This window comes from Apis cerana, linkage group LG11 (assembly GCF_029169275.1).
Source record: "Apis cerana isolate GH-2021 linkage group LG11, AcerK_1.0, whole genome shotgun sequence".
Classification (NCBI taxonomy): domain Eukaryota; kingdom Metazoa; phylum Arthropoda; class Insecta; order Hymenoptera; family Apidae; genus Apis; species Apis cerana.
The window spans coordinates 7,746,061-7,763,749 of NC_083862.1; the positions used below are offsets into that span (position 1 = coordinate 7,746,061).

Below are 17,689 nucleotides of genomic sequence, written 5' to 3' on the forward strand. Positions count from 1 at the left end.
GACTTTACTTAAAATTTTAAATATTATATTATCTATGATATATTAAAATATAACTTTTATGATCAATTTTATTATATAAATATAATTTTATTATATATATTATATAAATATAATTATATTTAATAACATAAATTAAATTAAAAGACTATTATATTATATTACTTTTAGATTACTATATACAAAATAGGAAATATAAAGAAAATAAAATAAAATTATAAGATATCTTTTTTATTGATTTAAAACTTTATGAACAGAAAATCAATAGCAAGTATATAAAATAAATATTTATATATTTTTTACATAATAAGAAATAGTTATTGTACATTTATTTTATAAGAAATTATAAATTATTATTTTAATTTAAATGCATACAATTTATTTCCAATCTTAAGATGTATTTTAGTAATATGTATGTATCTTTCTTCTGAATGTTCAAGCAAAAATTGATTTAATTTAGTAGTCAAAGAATGTGTATAATTATTTAAAACTACAAATTCATTGCCAAGACACCATAAGAAACTTATATGATAGGAAGAATCCTAAACAAACAATATAAAATTTTTATTAAAATAACCTGTTATAATTTCATGGAATATATATTTTTTAATATTATATATATATAAATAATCTACTTCCTATATATGTAAGTATATATTACTTACTTCATAAAAAGGTGGTAAATCATATTCAGCAAGAAACTTGTTAATATTTTCTACAAAACAAGCAAGAACTCCATTACAATCAACACATTCTATTCCAAGAAATGTACGAGTATTTTCTTCATTAGTATATGCCTTTACATTTAAAAGCTTCAAATCAAATTGATCTGTCTGCTCACATAATTTCTTAGTTTCTTTTATGAAGGATTCAATCCAATGAAATTTTAGAATTAAAGTTTTTGTTAGACTAATGTGAAATTGTTCAGAAAATATATTACATTTAATATTTATTTCTTCTAAAACTGAAAATATCCATGAAAATATAGCTTCACTAGGTTCATCTGAAATATAAAATAGTGATTATAATTTAATCTTTATAATTGAAACAATATTATTTATCTTTTAAAATATTTACAATTAATATAAATTAAAGTAGCCCAGTTACCACGTTCATGTTTAAAGCTTCTTACTCTTCCATCATGTTGCGATGGATCATCATATACTTCTTCATGATGAGGAACACCTTTCCATGATATAATACTTCCAGGTAAAGGTAATCTATATGTTAGAAATTATTTTAAAAAAATATAAACAAATAATATATAAATAAAAATAAAAAATATATTTTATTTGTTTGCATATAAATATATGTTGTTTTTATTGATTATTATTATATTTAGAATTTAAATGTTTGAAATTTAAACATTAATAGAAAAAAATAAAATAAATTACAAATAATTAAATAATTTAATTATGTTTATAAATATACATATAAATATAAATTTAAATAAAAAAATGATATTTCATTATATTATTATTATATTGATAATATATATTATAAATAATACTAAAGATATAATATAATCTATATTATACTATTTTAAATAAAATTTTTAATAAAATTTATTATAAAATTATAAAATTTTTTTATGAAAGTAAAAAAATAAATTTATATATTACAATAAAAATACATATTCCATATTTTTATAAATGAATTACATATATGTTTAAATTAAAAACATTTCTAATTAATAATTGATAAATAATTATTAAATAAAATCACAATATATAAATACCGTTTAAAATTTTCGTTAAATTTATTCTTATCATTAATTTCATCATCTTCAGAATCAGACATATATATACTTAATAAATCTAAACCTGACATAATATATAATATTTATATTGAATTAAATAATTTTTGTCATAATTTAAGGTTATATTTTCAATTTTTTTTGTTATTGATTATTTTTTTCTGTCAAAATATAGTATTAAATTATATTTACATTAATTTTTAATATTTTATTTTAATTTTTTTAAATATATTATTTAAATATATATATATATATTTAGAAATTATATTTGTACGAAAAAGTATTTTTTTCTTTCAACAACTTTCAAATAAATTTATGAGGTTAAGTTACTAAAAGTTTTCACTCAAAGTTTTCACTATTACATAATATATTCATATTTAATATTTTATTTATAAAAGATAGTTATATGAAATGAAGCTTGTAAAAAATAAAATTTTAATTATAAATTGAAGATTTTACTATAAATTTATTGCAATTTATATATATATACAAATGATTATTTATAGATTTATATACAAAATAATACTTTACAAATATAACTTAAATTAAATTTTTATTATAATTTTTTAATATTATTATATTCTTATTCATATTCTATTTAATTATTTATTCACTAAAATCTTCTTCATCACTAAAATATTGATTTTTTTTATATCTTTTGCCAGATTTTTTAACTGATCGATTTTCCTCTTCATAGTCTTTATTCCTTAATCTTTGGTTATTTTCTAATTCTTTTTGTCTTTGCTAAAATTTTACGAAATGATTATAAATATATAAATTAATATATATAAATATTTATCTAATTTAAAATTACATTATAAAAGAAAATATATAAAAGTACATTACCTCTAATGCAATAGCAGCACTTAATGTTTCTACTTCTTCATCCCAATTATCTTCTGCTGATTCATTATCACTATTTTTAAAATCATTTATATTATGATTATTAATTTTATGTTTTTTTCTGATTCGAATCTTTTTTAAGGGTGGATTTCTTGGCCCTAATGTATTGTTTTTACAATTATATGACAAATGACCTTCTTCTCCACATTCATAACATTGAGATTTATCTGGATAATCTCTTCGACGTATAAATTCAGTGCTCCTTCCATTATCTACTGCTATAGAACTTCTTACTGTACGACCACCTATCTATTAAAAAGAATTTATAAAAAATAAAATGCAATAAGTATTAGATAAAGAAAACTATAATTCACCTCTGTGTTATTTAAATTTTTAGCACAAGTAATAGCATCTTCTGGAGTAAGAAATAATACAAATGCAACTCCACGACTCCTTCTTGTTATTTTATCTTTCATTACTGTCACTCTATAGACAAATAAGTATTTCATACATCAAATTTCTTATAAAAAAAAAAATAAAACTCTCAATAAAATAAAAATTTTTTTTTTTATTTGATATGAATTTTTATTTTTACATATTTTCAACCATTAATATCATATACCATTAAAATCAATATATGTACATGTGTAAAATAAATTTAATATATAAAATTCCTAAGTTTTGATTAATCTGATTATTTTTTTTAAGAAACGTAAATACTAAATAAGATAAGAATAAAGATAAGTATTAGATAAAAAAAAAACTAAACAATATATTTTCTATTGATTGTTTTATATAAATATAATATAAATATAAATAATATAAAAATTAGATATTTAATATTTCATAGATTGATGATTTCATAACTTACTTTACAATTTTTCCATAATTTTGTAAAAGTTGATGTATATCATTATTCGTTAACGAAAAAGGTAAATTTGAAATATAAACAGTTGATTTACTAGGTACCACTCCACCACTCATTTTTATATTATTATTATTTGCATGTAATTTAATCTAAAATAGGAATAAAGGCAAAAACAATTGTAAAATAAAATTTTATAAAACTTTTGTTTTATATTGTATTTATTTTTATTGTTTATAAAAATATGTAATAATATCTAATGATTGTAATTTTATAAGTATTACATTTTATATTAATATTTATTTTCTATATAAAGCACAAACGAAATACAGAATAAATCTAACATTCAATACATTTTTTTTGTTTCATGTTTCGAGGACACTAGGACTCTTATCATTATAGTATCGTTCTCAACATTACCGATTCGGTTCAGAATAAGAAAGTAACATTAATAATAATTGGAATTTAAAATTTTAATATAAAATTATAAATAAATAAAATAAAATAAATATTTTTCTAGAATATCTTGTAAATATGAGATATATATATAATTATATATGCAGTTTCATATATAATTATATTTCTATAAACTATTGTAAAATAAATAACTCGAATGGTTTCATATATTTTATGTATATCTTTAGATTTTTCTGTTGCGTATATGTAAGATAGAGAAATAATAAAAGAAAGATAGAGATAGAGTAAAAATATTGAAATCAGCGCCATCTGCAAAGTGCCGCAAATGAAATACATAAAGAAAGGATAATAAATATTAGAAAAAGGATAAAAATAAGAATTGACTGTCAATACCATCTTTTGAATGCTAAAGATATATATCTTCAAACGATAAAATAGAATAAGAATTAAGTATTAATGGCATCTTTTAACTGTTTTCAAAGAGACTTCCTTTATTACTCAAAAAATGGCGCTAATAGTTAAATCTTATACTATATCTGTCCTTTTTTAAATTATTTGCTATTCTTTTTTAACTGTTTCATTTACGGCACTCTACAGATGGCGCTGATTTCATTATTTTTATTCTATCTCTATCTTTTTCCTATTATTTTTTCTCCTTGTCTATATTTAATCTATAACAGATGATTCTAGTATTTAATTTCACCGTTTTCTTTTTATGTAATCATCAATATTTTGTTTTCTCTTATATATATATATATATTTAACATTTATAATATTGTGTTCTAGCAATATTTATAAATAAATTTGGTTTTAATAGCATTATATTTAAATTCATTTTGATAAAAGATTGTTAAAATGTATGTATAAATTAGTTATTTTTATTATGTTGTAATAAAAAATTGAATGATTTTTTAATTTATGAATATAATCACAAATATAGATTTTTATACATGGAAATATGTGTAAAAGGATTGATTAAAAATATTATTTTTAAAATTTGACTTTATCAATTTTTATAATTGAATTAAATTAAATTCTCATGTATATCTTCAACATATAAAGTTCTACAAAATATGTATCTTATAATTTTTAGTATGTATTTGTAATTTTAAAATGTATTTATATTTTATGCATTACACTTGAAAAATTATTTATTATATTCATAATCACAGAAATAATTAATATTATAATTACAATATATATTAATAAAAATTGAATTTTAAGACTTTTTTCAAATTCAGAAATTATGTAATATATTTAAATAACATTTTAATTCTACATCAACAATAACAATTACTTTACAAATATTTACAAAAATATTATGATTATTTGTTTGTCATATTTTAATTTTTGTATATATTTTACAAAAAAATATTACAAATTGTGAAAACTGTATAATATAATACTTAGATATCATTAGTATTAATTCATAATATATTGTACAAAATTACAAACTTCCATATGATGTATAAAGTAAATTTCATTTTTCATAAAATGAATTATTTAAAAATTCTTTTACAAATCAACTATTTGATTGATAAATTAATTATATTTATTAAAGTAAAATCATATATATAAATTTTTATAAAATTAAATATTAAAAGATAAAAATATTAAAAGATAAAAAGATAAAGATTAAATATAAAAAAGATTTTAGAATTTATATATTTTTATTTAAATCAATTTTTTATATCATTTTAATAATTCATATTAAAAAAATAAAATTTATTTTAATATACATATATAATAAAAATAAAACATTCAAATAATTAGGAACTTATTTAATCTTACTTTATAACATAATTTAACACATAACATATAAATTAAAAAATTCATATTTTATGAAATATAATTTATAAAATTTAAATATTGCGTTTAATTCTTTAAGTACAAAATTTACACATAACACATTTATATTACTACATTATTCCACTAATATTTAAGTTTCAGTAAGTCCTCATTTTAGGGATAATTTTGTTTTTAAATATTTAAAATCTTTAAATTATTCAGAATTGTATTCTTTATGATTTTTCATTAAATTAAATAAACTATTTTAAAATATAGTAATACATCTCTCTCTCTCTCTCTCTCTCTCTCTATATATATATATATATATAGATCTAATTTGACTATATAGAATATTAAATTTTATATTTCATTATAATGAATAAATATTCATTATCTTATTTTTTTGTTCAATAACTATATTCATGTAATAATATTTCAAGAATATCAGTAAATAATTAATTAAGAATGAATATTTGATTGTTACTATTTTCATTTTACAACAATTATACAAAAAGAGAAATATATTTTGGTCCACTTTATCTTATGATTATTAAAAATTATTTACAAAATATATAATACAAAATGAAATGAAAAAATAAGATATTAAATATTAATAAATAAAAAAACAGAAAAATATAAAAATCAATCAATCATAAAAAAAAATCAATTATGTGCAGCTCTCTTACCATTCATGTAACCTATCCAACGTTCTGCAGTAGTAGTAAAAATCGAATCATTGTCAATTGAATTTAAAAGAAGAAGTTGATTAATATGAGTAGAATGATAATCCCATCTAGCTAAATTTGGAGCAGTTTTTAATGTAAAATGACGTAAATCATATGTAGTACCAGAACCTGTATCATATAATGTTAACATGTTTTTCAGGGATGTCATACCCTGATTAAAAAGGCGAGATGCTTCTTCCGCATCTTTACCTGTTGCTATGCTTTTTAAATCATATAAACCAATTAAAGAATAAATAAATCCATTAAGTATAAACGAAGAAGGTGTTGTAGGATATTCTTCATACCACACATATTTATTTAAAAATACTGCAGCTACTCCTCCTTTATTAGATGATAATTTAAAAGGTTGAAGACCTCTAACAGCAGCTTGTAAATATTTTTCTTCACCAGAATGATAATATGCTCTTGCTAGTACAGAAATTGCATGGCCTTGACCCATACTAGAATACCTATTATTATACAAAAATTATATAAAAAGTTTATATTTAGATAATATTAATATAAATATAGATAATATAAATATATTAATCATGAATTTTTAAATTTTAAAAATTTAAAAATTAATTAAAATTGTATACCATCCAGGTTCAAGAGTAGCCATTCCAGTAGCTACTTTTCTTCGTACAGGATTTGCCCAACCACCAGAAGTAATATTCTGATTACTAACAAACCATCTAGCTGCATCATAAAATTGTTCCATATGTTCACTTGTAGATAATGTTACATTATCAATCATTCCAGATCCATATAATGTTATCTTCACAATCTATGAAGTAGTATTTTTAATTATATATATATATATATATATATATATATATTTTTAAATATTTATTATTTTTATTATTTTTATTTATTATACTTAAATTTATTATATTTACCTTCAATTTTGAACGAGACATTTTCTTTTTATTTTTATCATTTAAATATAAACCTTTTTGTAGATCTATAACTAAGTCTCTAGTGAATCTTCTCCACTGATGATTAATTTGACCAATTCCATAATAAACATGATTGTTATAAGTATGTAATACTATATTACTAGTAATATAATGAAGATAATATATTTCTTTTCTTTCTCTAGATTGCAATGTAATCATGATACTTCCATTGTCTTTAATATTAAAATCCCATTTTAATACAAAATCTAGCACATGATCTAATTTTAAAGTGATACCAGAAGTACTTGTTTCTGGTGTTGCAAATTTCATTACATAACTATTAGCATATTTATCAAATATTCTAGATGCAATAGATCCTTGAGGTATAATCCATTCTCTTTTAACTTTATCTGAATCTTCAATTATCTTTCTGTGAGGCTCTGGTTCTGTTAAATTTTTACTATAATGTGATAATCCAAATTGAGCAATTTGAGTAGGGTAATAGTATCCTTGACTCTCCCATTGAGTAGATATTGGTACTCCATCATTTCCACTGATGCATTTGACACGTTCTCGAACTTCAACATTATAATTCTCAAAGGTCATAAACACACCTCTAGGATCATATTTTCCTTTAGGATTAACAATCTTGGAGTAACTATGCAGCCATTCAAATCTTTCTAAACCATCATAGGTAGCTAGCTTTCCATAAATCTAATATATATTAAAAATATTAATATTTTATTATATATAATTAATATATATAATTATAATATAATATATAATTGATATTTACCTCAAAGTATTTATGAATAAATGAGAATGGTATATAAACTTCATCTCCTTCCTTACGACATCCAATAGAATAATCACCATTTATGTGACAATCTATTTCTTGATATCCAGTTTCTAAGTTTAATCGATCCTTTATATAAAAACAAATAAAATAATAATAAAATAAATATTATCATTATTTTATAAATTTTTATTTTATAAAGTATATTAATTAAAATTCTAATTAAAATATAATTGATGTAAAAAGATAAAATGCTATAATAATTTTTACATTATCATATAATTTTTTAATTTAATTAAAAATAATTTAAAAATAATGTATAAACAATATATAAAGAATTTTATAAAAATATTAATAAATATTGAATTTATTCTTAAATTATATAAATTATATAAACTAAATTTACTTACTTTATGTTGAAATTTTGATTTCCAATCAGTATTTTTAAAAAATGATGGACTACCACAATTGTTCCAAGATGTTAATATTGAACTTAACACTGCAACTACTATTACAAGTAATACTGTTTTGAAATTCAACCTCATCATCCTATAAAACCTGTTGTTTAAGTTTTAATATTTTTTTTAAAAATCATATATATTTAAAAAAATTAATTTTATAAAATATAAATAATATAGTATGATGCTTACTAAAATATTATTACAATTTTTTTCTTACTTTTTGTTACAAACAGCTTTGATCAAAATCCAATATCAAATCTTCCATTTTTTTAAATTATGATATTCTAAAAAGATATTCTAATAAGAATTTTGGAACAAATAAGAAACAAATGATAGTATCTAATGACAGTTTTTAAAATATATATGAGTTCACCCCTTTTATGGAAATATATTTTATATTTTCCATTGGGGTTTTTTTACGTTTAATCATCGATGATTATTGATATTAGCTAATGTTTCATACATTTCACTCATCCATTGATGTTATATTTATTTTTCTTACATGTATGATCATATATAATCTATTTTATAAAAAAAAGTAAATGTATTTTTATTTATAGAATATAGTTTCAAAGATACTATATAAATTCCCTAGATCATGTAAAATTTTAATAATTTTAAGAAAACTTTATTTTATTAAAGGAATTTAAAAAAATATATTTTTATCTATATAACAATTTTTATTAAATTAAAAAATATAATAAATATATATAATATTTGATATCATTATTAATTATTTTTAATATTTATTTTAAAAAAATATTTTTAAGTATTTTTAAAAATTTAATATTTTATAAGTAATAAAAATCTTTTATGTATTATATTTAATTTATTATTAATAATATTTAAATCTATTAATATCCATTTTTTGTCATATATTATATTGTAGATGTGATAAGAATATTGTCAGAATATGCTGTATATATTACATTTAATCTAAATTTATGAAATTAATTGTATTTTTTCATAAAAATTCTCTTCTGATTTTTGGATAGAATATCTTCTTTTTTTCTTTTTTTTACATTATATGTAAATTATAAACTATTATAATTTATAAAACTAGTAAAATTTATAATTTTATAGTTGTACGTTTCTCCATATTTTATTTCCGTGGTGATCAGTCGATACGTATAACTCCATCTGTGAGTCGTGATATACAATGGAATGTTCAATATTACTTGTGTACTAAGGAAATTTATAAGAGATGGAGCTGAGAGGAATATTGAAATATTGTTAAATAGGTACGTGCAATATATCCACGGGGTATTTTGAATTTGTATATATTTGAAATAACCATTAATATGTCCGACTTTGATCATGAAAGGAAGACGTGCATCATTATTAAACTTCCGTTTTTCAGCGTTCCACAAAGTATACGCTGATACTTTCATCAGTTCTTTTACTTCCTTTCATTTGTATAGTATTCTTCTTTTTGCAATATTTTAGTTTAATTGAATTTCGGAGCAATTTTATAGTAATATGTACATAGCGTTACATATACTGTAGAATTTTTATATTAGCGTACTTCGCTTGCTATTGTAAGTTACAAAACCATATTCCGATGTCAATGGACTTCGTTAATATATTATTATTATAATATAAGATATGAAACTTTTGATTTTTAGAAACCAGTCAGGTTAAGTTATTCTAAAGTAATTAATTGTGACAATAATTTTCTTTATGACATGGATTTTATGGCATTTGATTCACAAGTACGAAGGGATTATTTTCAGGAATGTTAAGTAATATTTGTGCCTATGAAATAGCATATGTAATGTAAATAATTTTTTTTTGATATTAAATGATATTAAATAGTAGCTAATTTAACAGTTATAACTGTTATAATTATTATAATTAATGTAAATTGATATAAGTATTTCTTTATTAAAAAATGAAATTACAATTTATTATCTTATAATTAAAGATTAAAGTTACGATATTCCTTATTTTTCTTCTATTACAGGATTTTGTCCCATTGGATCATTAGTATAAATAGATATAATAAATAGTTAAATTTAATAATACCAGGTAAGAAAATATAATTTAATTTATTAAATTAATGAATATTAATTGTTAAATATATTGTATAATAAAATAATATATTTTGAAATTATTCATGTTAAAATATATATCTTCTAATACTTGATCTTTATTTGATAATTTAAATGATATTATTAAAGAATATTAAAATTAGAAGTATTTTAATATTTTATATTTAGTACTGCAAATATTTCTATTAATTTTTTAATAGATATTAATAAAATTAATAAAATTTAATAAAAAATTTTAAATATCTAGTATATTTGATGAATATTTTTAGAATTTCAAAAGATTATTTTTTTAACTAATGTACAGACATAAAATGGAACCAACAAACCAGGAAAAACAACTTCCTTCACGAGGATTAAAACAAGTAAAAGTAGATAACTGGGGAACTTTCTTTCTTCAGAGATTACAACAGCTTTATTTTGAAGAAGAATTACTTGATCTTACAATCAAATTTCCCACTAGTGATATAACTGTTCAGGTAACTGTACATATATATATATATTATTTAAAAATGATGAATTATATTAAGTAAATTTCTTTTTTTATTTTACTAATATATTTATTATAGATTTTTTTTAATTTTTTAGGCTCATCGTTTAGTAATAACAACATGCACAGATTATTTTATGCAACTTGAACGTGAACAAAAAGAAAAGGATGAAAATTTTGATGGAATAATCATTATGCCACCAGATATGCCATATGAATGTGTAAAATCAATTATAAGGTAAATTCTATAATTTATTTCTAATCTTTAAATCATTTTTATATCTATAATATATATATGTATATGTATTATATATATAATACTTTTATAGCTTTATGTACACTGGTCAGTTAGAATATTGGACTTCAGAGCAACATGCTTTGTATCGTACAGCACAGAAAATGAACATGACAGTTTTAACTAAATTACTTGATGCACAATTTAATACTGCTCCTTTACAAAATGAACAATCAATGAAGTGTAATACACGATCAGTTATAGCAGTTTCAAAGCCTTCAACACCTAGCACAAAACCAACAATTACTTCCACTCCATCAGGATTTTCAAATCAACCATTACCAGGTAGAAAGTAAGTATAAAACTATATATAGTATAAATTAGAAAAATTATATATTAAAAAATTTTATATAACAATAATTTTTCTTGAAGAAAATGTTATATATAAATAACTTATTTAAATTAATAAACATAATCATTCTAAAAATTTTATATAAATTTTTAATTTATTTATTTTTAATTGTGTAAAAAAATTTTTTTTTTGTTTTAGACTTCCTATTTGGAAAAGAAAATTAGATACATCACAAAATATGTCATCACTTAATTATGAAATGCGAACATTCCATGGAATGCCATCAACAAATAGACCTACAGAAGTAACTCCTGGACCTTCTCGATTTGATCTCCCTGAAGCTGAAGAATTTGCACTTGGAGTGTTTTCATCATTTGATGATATTACATATAATACAAAACCTATTGTCCAAGCACCGGACAAATATAAAAGAGATAATTCACCTAGTGGCAAATGTTCTCCAGATAGAGAAAGTAAAAACGATACAACTGAAGACGAGGAAGATGAAAGTCATTCAAATGAAAAAGGTTTAAAAGAAATGAATTCGGATGATGATTGGTCCGTGACTAGATCTTTCCAAAGAGGTCAGGATGCACAACCTTCGCCATCTAAGAGAGTACGATTTGATCTCGAAGAAAAAGAAAATATGGAGAAAGGAAAATCATCTTACAGAACAAATTCAGAAGATGCAATAAATAATCATGCAAAAATTATTCGAGAAGTATTGAAAAAATATCCTCATTTAGTAAAAAATAATAAAAACATACGTTTGAAAATCATGCAAAAAGAAGCTAAGTCTTCGGACAGTAATTCAGCAAATAAAACAAAAGTTTCTTATGTAGTTTTAAAATCTGATCATTTAATGTCAAGTAATAATAGTGATGAAACTGAATCAAAGAGTAATGGAAGTGTGGATGGTGGCGAAACTGGTCCTTGGAAATGTAACAAATGTGATTTAGAAGAGGAATATACAAATTATTATATGTATAGAAGGCACATGCAAGATGTACATGAAGAAAAATTCGATCCGCGAGTTTGTGAACACTGTGGCTATAAAGCAACTAAACGAAATATTTTAATGTATCATCTTTACACGAAACACAACGTACCTCCTCCAAAGAGTATGTGTTTCCCGAAATGTCAAGCATGTTCTTATGTGGCACTTTCGGAGACATTATTGGTAAGACATCAAATCAATCATAATCATCGACCAACATCGCGTCAACATTCGTCAACAGTTGAGGAAATTCAATGCATGCAGTGTTCACAGACGTTCAAAGATGTTACTGAATTAACAACTCATGAAATTAACACAGGCCATGGAAATTTGTCAGATGGTAAAGAAAAAGGTCATCGTTGTACTCATTGTGGTAAAGTTTTCGTACGAGCTACCAATTTACAAGTTCATCTCGATTGCGTGCATAAGGATTTGCGGGATTCTGATACATCGACAGTATCCATACCACCAATTTCTTTAGAGCCTTCTTCAGAAGCAGAAGCTTTGAGTCATGTAGCTAGTGGTATAGCAGCTTCCTTAGGCGTTGGAGACGGTGTTCCGTCGGAATCACAGGAAGTGACTTCAAATGTATCGGAATATATGGTACCAGAAATGCAGTTAAACAATATTTCGCACGAAATGACTTATAATACACATGATATTGATGGGCAACATATGATCATGCTTATTGATAATGAACAATATCAGCAACAAGAGACTGAACAGCAACAACAGCCACAACAATTAAATATTAGCGATAATGAGCAGATTGTAATGCAAGGCACGGAAGATGGAATGATCGTTTATATTCATGGAAATGAAGAAGTAGAACGACAAACGTATGAGAATTATCATTCAGAAGAACTCACTGAAGAGACTGAGGAGATAGTAGAAGAAGTAGTTGAAGAAGTTGAAGAAAAAGTGATGGATGAAGATATGCAAGTTGAGCAATCTGAAATATTAGAAGAATGCAGTTCTGATCAAGTAGAAGAAGTTATACAATATGTAGAAGAACAGACAGAAATAGTGGAATATGATGAGCAATGTAGCGAACAGAGTAACAGTGTAGGAGAACCTCAGGAATCGGTTATGATAATTGAAGAAGAACATGTCGAGGGAGAGCAAGATGTGGAAAAAAATGATACGCAAAATAAAACGAGAAGCTTTGCTGAATGGGACGAGGATAGCAGAGAATTAGCTGAATCATAAATAATAATAATATTATTACATTAGCTTTGTCATTTTTTATTTTTCATCAATATCTACTAACAAACGACACGTTTCGGTTGCATTTCATTCTGCTTCTTTGTTCGATTTCTGTATGGTAGATGATTGAAAATCGCTATATATGCAGACACAAATGAAATGATGTAAATGATTTATTTTACTTTTAAAGAATTTACCATTAAACAAATCTATCATGCGAAATAATGTTTTAATTAATTTGTGCAAATTGATTTTAACTTTAACATCTATAATAACATACAATGTTTGTATATACAGCTTGGAAAAATATGTATACATATATACATATAATTATATTTAATGGCTAGAGATTGATTTAATGATCATATTTGCAAACAAAAGGGAAAGAAAAAAAGAATTATTTATAAATTCTTAATTTCTATTATCTTAAATTCTTAAATTCTTAATTCTTAATTCAATTATTAAACATAATTATAACTTCTAATTCTTTTAATATACATAATTGCACAAATATGTGCCAGTGAAGAAACGTGAAATACAAAAAAATAAAAAGATGCAAGTATCGATTCTTTATTTATTTAATAATTACATATATTCAATGCAAATATTTAAAAATAAAGAAATTGAAATTATTAATTTTTTTTTTTAGGTTTTTTTTAAATCTATAATGTTGGGTTATTTATGATAATTGATCAATAATAAATAAATAAATAAATAAATAAATAAATAAAAGTTATATGTACAATATAATGTGTTTCACGTAATTTTAATATGAAATATTTATCCTTATGTTCAAGTTAAAATCGTGTACTGAAATAAAAATCGTATTCAATTAAATAATATGGATAGTTAAAATATTATGTAAAATTTCGCTAATTAAATTAAAAATTATTAATGCACTTTTTTGTCGATATTAATACAATAAAAGAAAATGAAACAATTGCTTCTTTTTATCAAATGGAGTATTTTATTATTTATTTCAATGATTGAAAATTGTATTTTGAAAATAATTTTATATGAGTGTTTAAATATTATTATCAAAAATTAATTCATTAACTTGTTTATAAAACATATAATCATAGTCATATTTTCTTTATTTTCTGCAATATTTTGCACAAAATACTTATCGAAAGAATATCATTAATCTAAAATTTTCATAAAATCAAATATATTATAAATAGAATACTTTAGTATCTATGTTATATATTATTTACGATTATAAAATACATCTTTCTCCTTTATATAATATAGGAGTTAATATTTAGAATTCATAATATAAATATATTTTAGTAACGAAATCGAACAAAATGTTTTGTACATGTACAGCGTGAGACACTTAACACGTTTTATTTAATCAATTCTCTTTCTCATAGTTAGCATTTATTCAGTTTTTTATAGCATAATATTTTAAATTAAAATACTATTATGATAAATTCAATAAATGAAAATATTATATATCAAATTATATAGAGGAAGGTATTTTGTAAGATCCAATAAATCATGTGCATATAAACACAATAAAAGTATATTAAATAAAATATAATAAAATGCAATATATTAGAAATATTTGTATTTTTAATATATACATTAAATTTTGAAGTCAATCAAACATTTTAACTTAATTATTCTGTTTTACATACTATATTTGACAACAAATATCTTTTTTTATTTATATATATATACAATTGTTTGTACTAATAAAAAAGTAAAAAAATTATAATAAAATTGAAAGAATTTATAAATTTTATATTTATATAACAACATATACAATAAATATTTGAAATTAAAAATATTTGAAAAAAATAGTAAATTAAAAAATTAGAAAGAAAAGAATCATCTTATTTTTAATTAAAAAATGTGAAAAATTTTATATTTTGTGCTTCCAAAAAATCTGATAATAATTTTTTTAGAATTATAATTATGGGATAATTTTTCAAATGAAAATTAATATGATTTATTACGTACGTATTAAGTGCCTCATTCTATATATGCATACATTATCGAAAATGTTAATTTATAGTCCATCTATATGTAATTTATAAGATTTCATTTATTATGATTTACGTATTACAGCAAATTGTAACGCCGATAAATTTTATTTGAAATATACATAGTCAAATATTAATATAATTTCATTGCCATGAACTTCATTGTAATTTAATAACTATTTTTTATTTCGATATTTTCAAAATATATATAAGATTATAGATAATTAATTTTTCAAAATTGACAAAAATTTTTATATTAAAAAATATAATTTTATTTATATTTAATTTATTAATACTTGATTCAATTTTGCATTCATAAGTTAAAGAAATTTTATCAGATTGTTTAAAAATAATTTTATTTTAGTTAGTATTATTTAAACGAAAGTTACTAAAAAAGTAATCTCTTTTATACAATTTATGTTAAACGATTTGCAATAATTATTAAATCTTTAGCTAAATTTTAAAATATATATTGATCATCATTTCAAGAAATTTTTATTTTTTAATAAAATATGATATTTATTTAATAAGAAATAATATTTATATTATAGATGAAGCTCAAAATACAGCTGCTATAGAAAAGTTGCTATATCTAATAATATCTAATACTTTGGTATTTAAACTCTTTGGAAATTAAATCATGAAATTATGGTAGGATATCTAATTCATCCTTAATTGAATCTTATCGAATATTAGTATATATTTTATACACAATAAAATCAATCAAAAGTTAAGATAAATTCATTTTATGTTTAAATCTTTAATTATTGCAAATATGATAAAAAAGACTGGAGAAAAAACTAAACTTAGAATGCAAACAAAATAGAAGAAATTAACTGCTATAGTTGCAGCTATTAGAATTTATAAACAACTATTTACTTCATATGACAGTAGGATGTTTTTCATACAATATTTTTATAAATAGCTGATACAATTATATGAAAATAGTTTTATATTAAGTTTTGATATTCATAAATTTATCAATAAGTTATGCATATGAGTTCATCTCCTTCATATAATTTTATCGAAAATCTAGTTATTTGAGATATGGAAATGTACAGGGTGCTTCCTTAAATTTTCTTAATTAATTAAATAATAAAATTATAATGATTATTAATAATAAAATTAATTATTATAATGATTATTAATGATTATTAATACGATTTCTAAGCTCATGAATTTTTTATTTTATTGACGGTTGAAATAACTATAATTTTAACAAATGTGCATATAAATATCATATATGAACATCAAAGCTTTATTAAAAAATTATGATAAAAATACAAAATACAAAGAGAATAAATCACCAATATTTTTATTTATTATATTTTAAATTTATTTGTTTATGCATTTATTAAGTTATTTGAAATACGAGAATAATATTATTAAAATAAAATAAAATAATTGTTGATTATTGAAAATATAATAAGTTTATATAATAAATTGATAAATTAATGATATATTCAATGAAATGAAAATTGAAATATATTTGATTTTTGATCGCTTTTAATTTTATATTATGAAGGATAATGGATATTTTAAAATAAATAATTACAAAATGGAATATTTGGAAGTATTAAAATATTATAAAAAATACAAATAGCTTACATAAAATTATCATTAAAAGTAGAAACAAATTAAATATAAATATTAATCAAATAATAAATCCATTATTATTCTCTTTGTACTTTTATCGTAATTTTTTAATAAAACGTCAAATGATTTATATTTATAATATTTTTTTTTTTTTACTTAAATTTATAAAATACTGATAAAATTTATAAATTAATTTGGGATAACTTATATATTATTCTTTTGAATAAATT

At 20.7% G+C, this 17,689-nt stretch overlaps 4 protein-coding genes across 10 annotated transcripts; 1 reads left to right on the plus strand and 3 right to left on the minus strand.

Annotated features, from left to right (window-relative positions):
• Nucleotides 1-212: 212 nt before the first annotated feature.
• On the minus strand, nt 213-1,876 carry LOC107994526 (U6 snRNA phosphodiesterase 1). Of its 2 annotated transcripts, none has more exons than XM_062081656.1 (4): nt 1,736-1,876; nt 1,105-1,217; nt 663-1,000; nt 213-539 (listed from the first exon to the last, which is right to left on the minus strand). In XM_062081656.1, the coding sequence occupies exons 1-4, from the start codon at nt 1,825-1,827 to the stop codon at nt 351-353; spliced, it is 732 nt and encodes a 243-aa protein (XP_061937640.1). In that variant the 5' UTR covers nt 1,828-1,876; the 3' UTR covers nt 213-350. The 2 variants fall into 2 exon arrangements, with proteins under 2 accessions (XP_061937640.1, XP_061937639.1); XM_062081655.1 differs by having other exon boundaries at nt 1,075-1,217.
• A 313-nt stretch (nt 1,877-2,189) lies between these two features.
• LOC107994531 (zinc finger CCHC-type and RNA-binding motif-containing protein 1) lies at nt 2,190-3,888 on the minus strand. Its single transcript, XM_017051497.3, has 5 exons — nt 3,746-3,888; nt 3,468-3,613; nt 2,971-3,082; nt 2,600-2,905; nt 2,190-2,497 (listed from the first exon to the last, which is right to left on the minus strand). The coding sequence occupies exons 2-5, from the start codon at nt 3,578-3,580 to the stop codon at nt 2,360-2,362; spliced, it is 669 nt and encodes a 222-aa protein (XP_016906986.1). The 5' UTR covers nt 3,581-3,613; nt 3,746-3,888; the 3' UTR covers nt 2,190-2,359.
• A 1,641-nt stretch (nt 3,889-5,529) lies between these two features.
• Nucleotides 5,530-9,091, minus strand: LOC107994528 (D-glucuronyl C5-epimerase B). Of its 4 annotated transcripts, none has more exons than XM_062081649.1 (6): nt 8,765-9,091; nt 8,497-8,635; nt 8,087-8,215; nt 7,291-8,004; nt 6,991-7,178; nt 5,530-6,861 (listed from the first exon to the last, which is right to left on the minus strand). In XM_062081649.1, exons 2-6 carry the CDS (start codon nt 8,632-8,634, stop codon nt 6,330-6,332), a joined length of 1,701 nt encoding a protein of 566 aa, XP_061937633.1. In that variant the 5' UTR covers nt 8,635; nt 8,765-9,091; the 3' UTR covers nt 5,530-6,329. The 4 variants fall into 4 exon arrangements, with proteins under 4 accessions (XP_061937633.1, XP_061937636.1, XP_061937634.1 ...); XM_062081652.1 differs by having other exon boundaries at nt 8,497-8,644; XM_062081650.1 differs by having other exon boundaries at nt 8,737-9,091.
• Nucleotides 9,092-9,633: 542 nt separating this feature from the next.
• On the plus strand, nt 9,634-14,097 carry LOC107994541 (centrosome-associated zinc finger protein Cp190). 3 transcript variants are annotated; one of them, XM_017051516.3, is made up of 7 exons: nt 9,690-10,085; nt 10,173-10,323; nt 10,511-10,575; nt 10,903-11,074; nt 11,184-11,323; nt 11,415-11,672; nt 11,871-14,097. In XM_017051516.3, exons 4-7 carry the CDS (start codon nt 10,910-10,912, stop codon nt 13,876-13,878), a joined length of 2,571 nt encoding a protein of 856 aa, XP_016907005.1. In that variant the 5' UTR covers nt 9,690-10,085; nt 10,173-10,323; nt 10,511-10,575; nt 10,903-10,909; the 3' UTR covers nt 13,879-14,097. The 3 variants fall into 3 exon arrangements, with proteins under 3 accessions (XP_016907004.1, XP_016907005.1, XP_061937641.1); XM_062081657.1 differs by having other exon boundaries at nt 9,807-10,085; nt 10,173-10,284; nt 10,510-10,575; XM_017051515.3 differs by lacking the exon at nt 10,173-10,323 and having other exon boundaries at nt 9,634-9,788.
• The last annotated feature ends 3,592 nt before the right edge of the window (nt 14,098-17,689 follow it).

Coding starts and splice junctions, on each gene's coding strand:
- LOC107994526 (XM_062081655.1), bottom strand. CDS start 1,827: ATGTCAGGTTTAGATTTATTAAGTATATATATGTCTGATTCTGAAGAT. Junction 1,218..1,735: donor TTTAACGAAAATTTTAAACG/GTATTTATATAT, acceptor TCTAACATATAG/ATTACCTTTACCTGGAAGTA. Junction 540..662: donor ATTTACCACCTTTTTATGAA/GTAAGTAATATA, acceptor TTGTTTGTTTAG/GATTCTTCCTATCATATAAG.
- LOC107994531 (XM_017051497.3), bottom strand. CDS start 3,580: ATGAGTGGTGGAGTGGTACCTAGTAAATCAACTGTTTATATTTCAAAT. Junction 3,083..3,467: donor AATTATGGAAAAATTGTAAA/GTAAGTTATGAA, acceptor ATTTGTCTATAG/AGTGACAGTAATGAAAGATA. Junction 2,906..2,970: donor AAAATTTAAATAACACAGAG/GTGAATTATAGT, acceptor TCTTTTTAATAG/ATAGGTGGTCGTACAGTAAG.
- LOC107994528 (XM_062081649.1), bottom strand. CDS start 8,634: ATGATGAGGTTGAATTTCAAAACAGTATTACTTGTAATAGTAGTTGCA. Junction 8,216..8,496: donor AATCAAAATTTCAACATAAA/GTAAGTAAATTT, acceptor TTTTATATAAAG/GATCGATTAAACTTAGAAAC. Junction 6,862..6,990: donor GCTACTCTTGAACCTGGATG/GTATACAATTTT, acceptor GTATAATAATAG/GTATTCTAGTATGGGTCAAG.
- LOC107994541 (XM_017051515.3), top strand. CDS start 10,910: ATGGAACCAACAAACCAGGAAAAACAACTTCCTTCACGAGGATTAAAA. Junction 11,075..11,183: donor CTAGTGATATAACTGTTCAG/GTAACTGTACAT, acceptor TTAATTTTTTAG/GCTCATCGTTTAGTAATAAC. Junction 11,673..11,870: donor CAACCATTACCAGGTAGAAA/GTAAGTATAAAA, acceptor TTTTTGTTTTAG/ACTTCCTATTTGGAAAAGAA.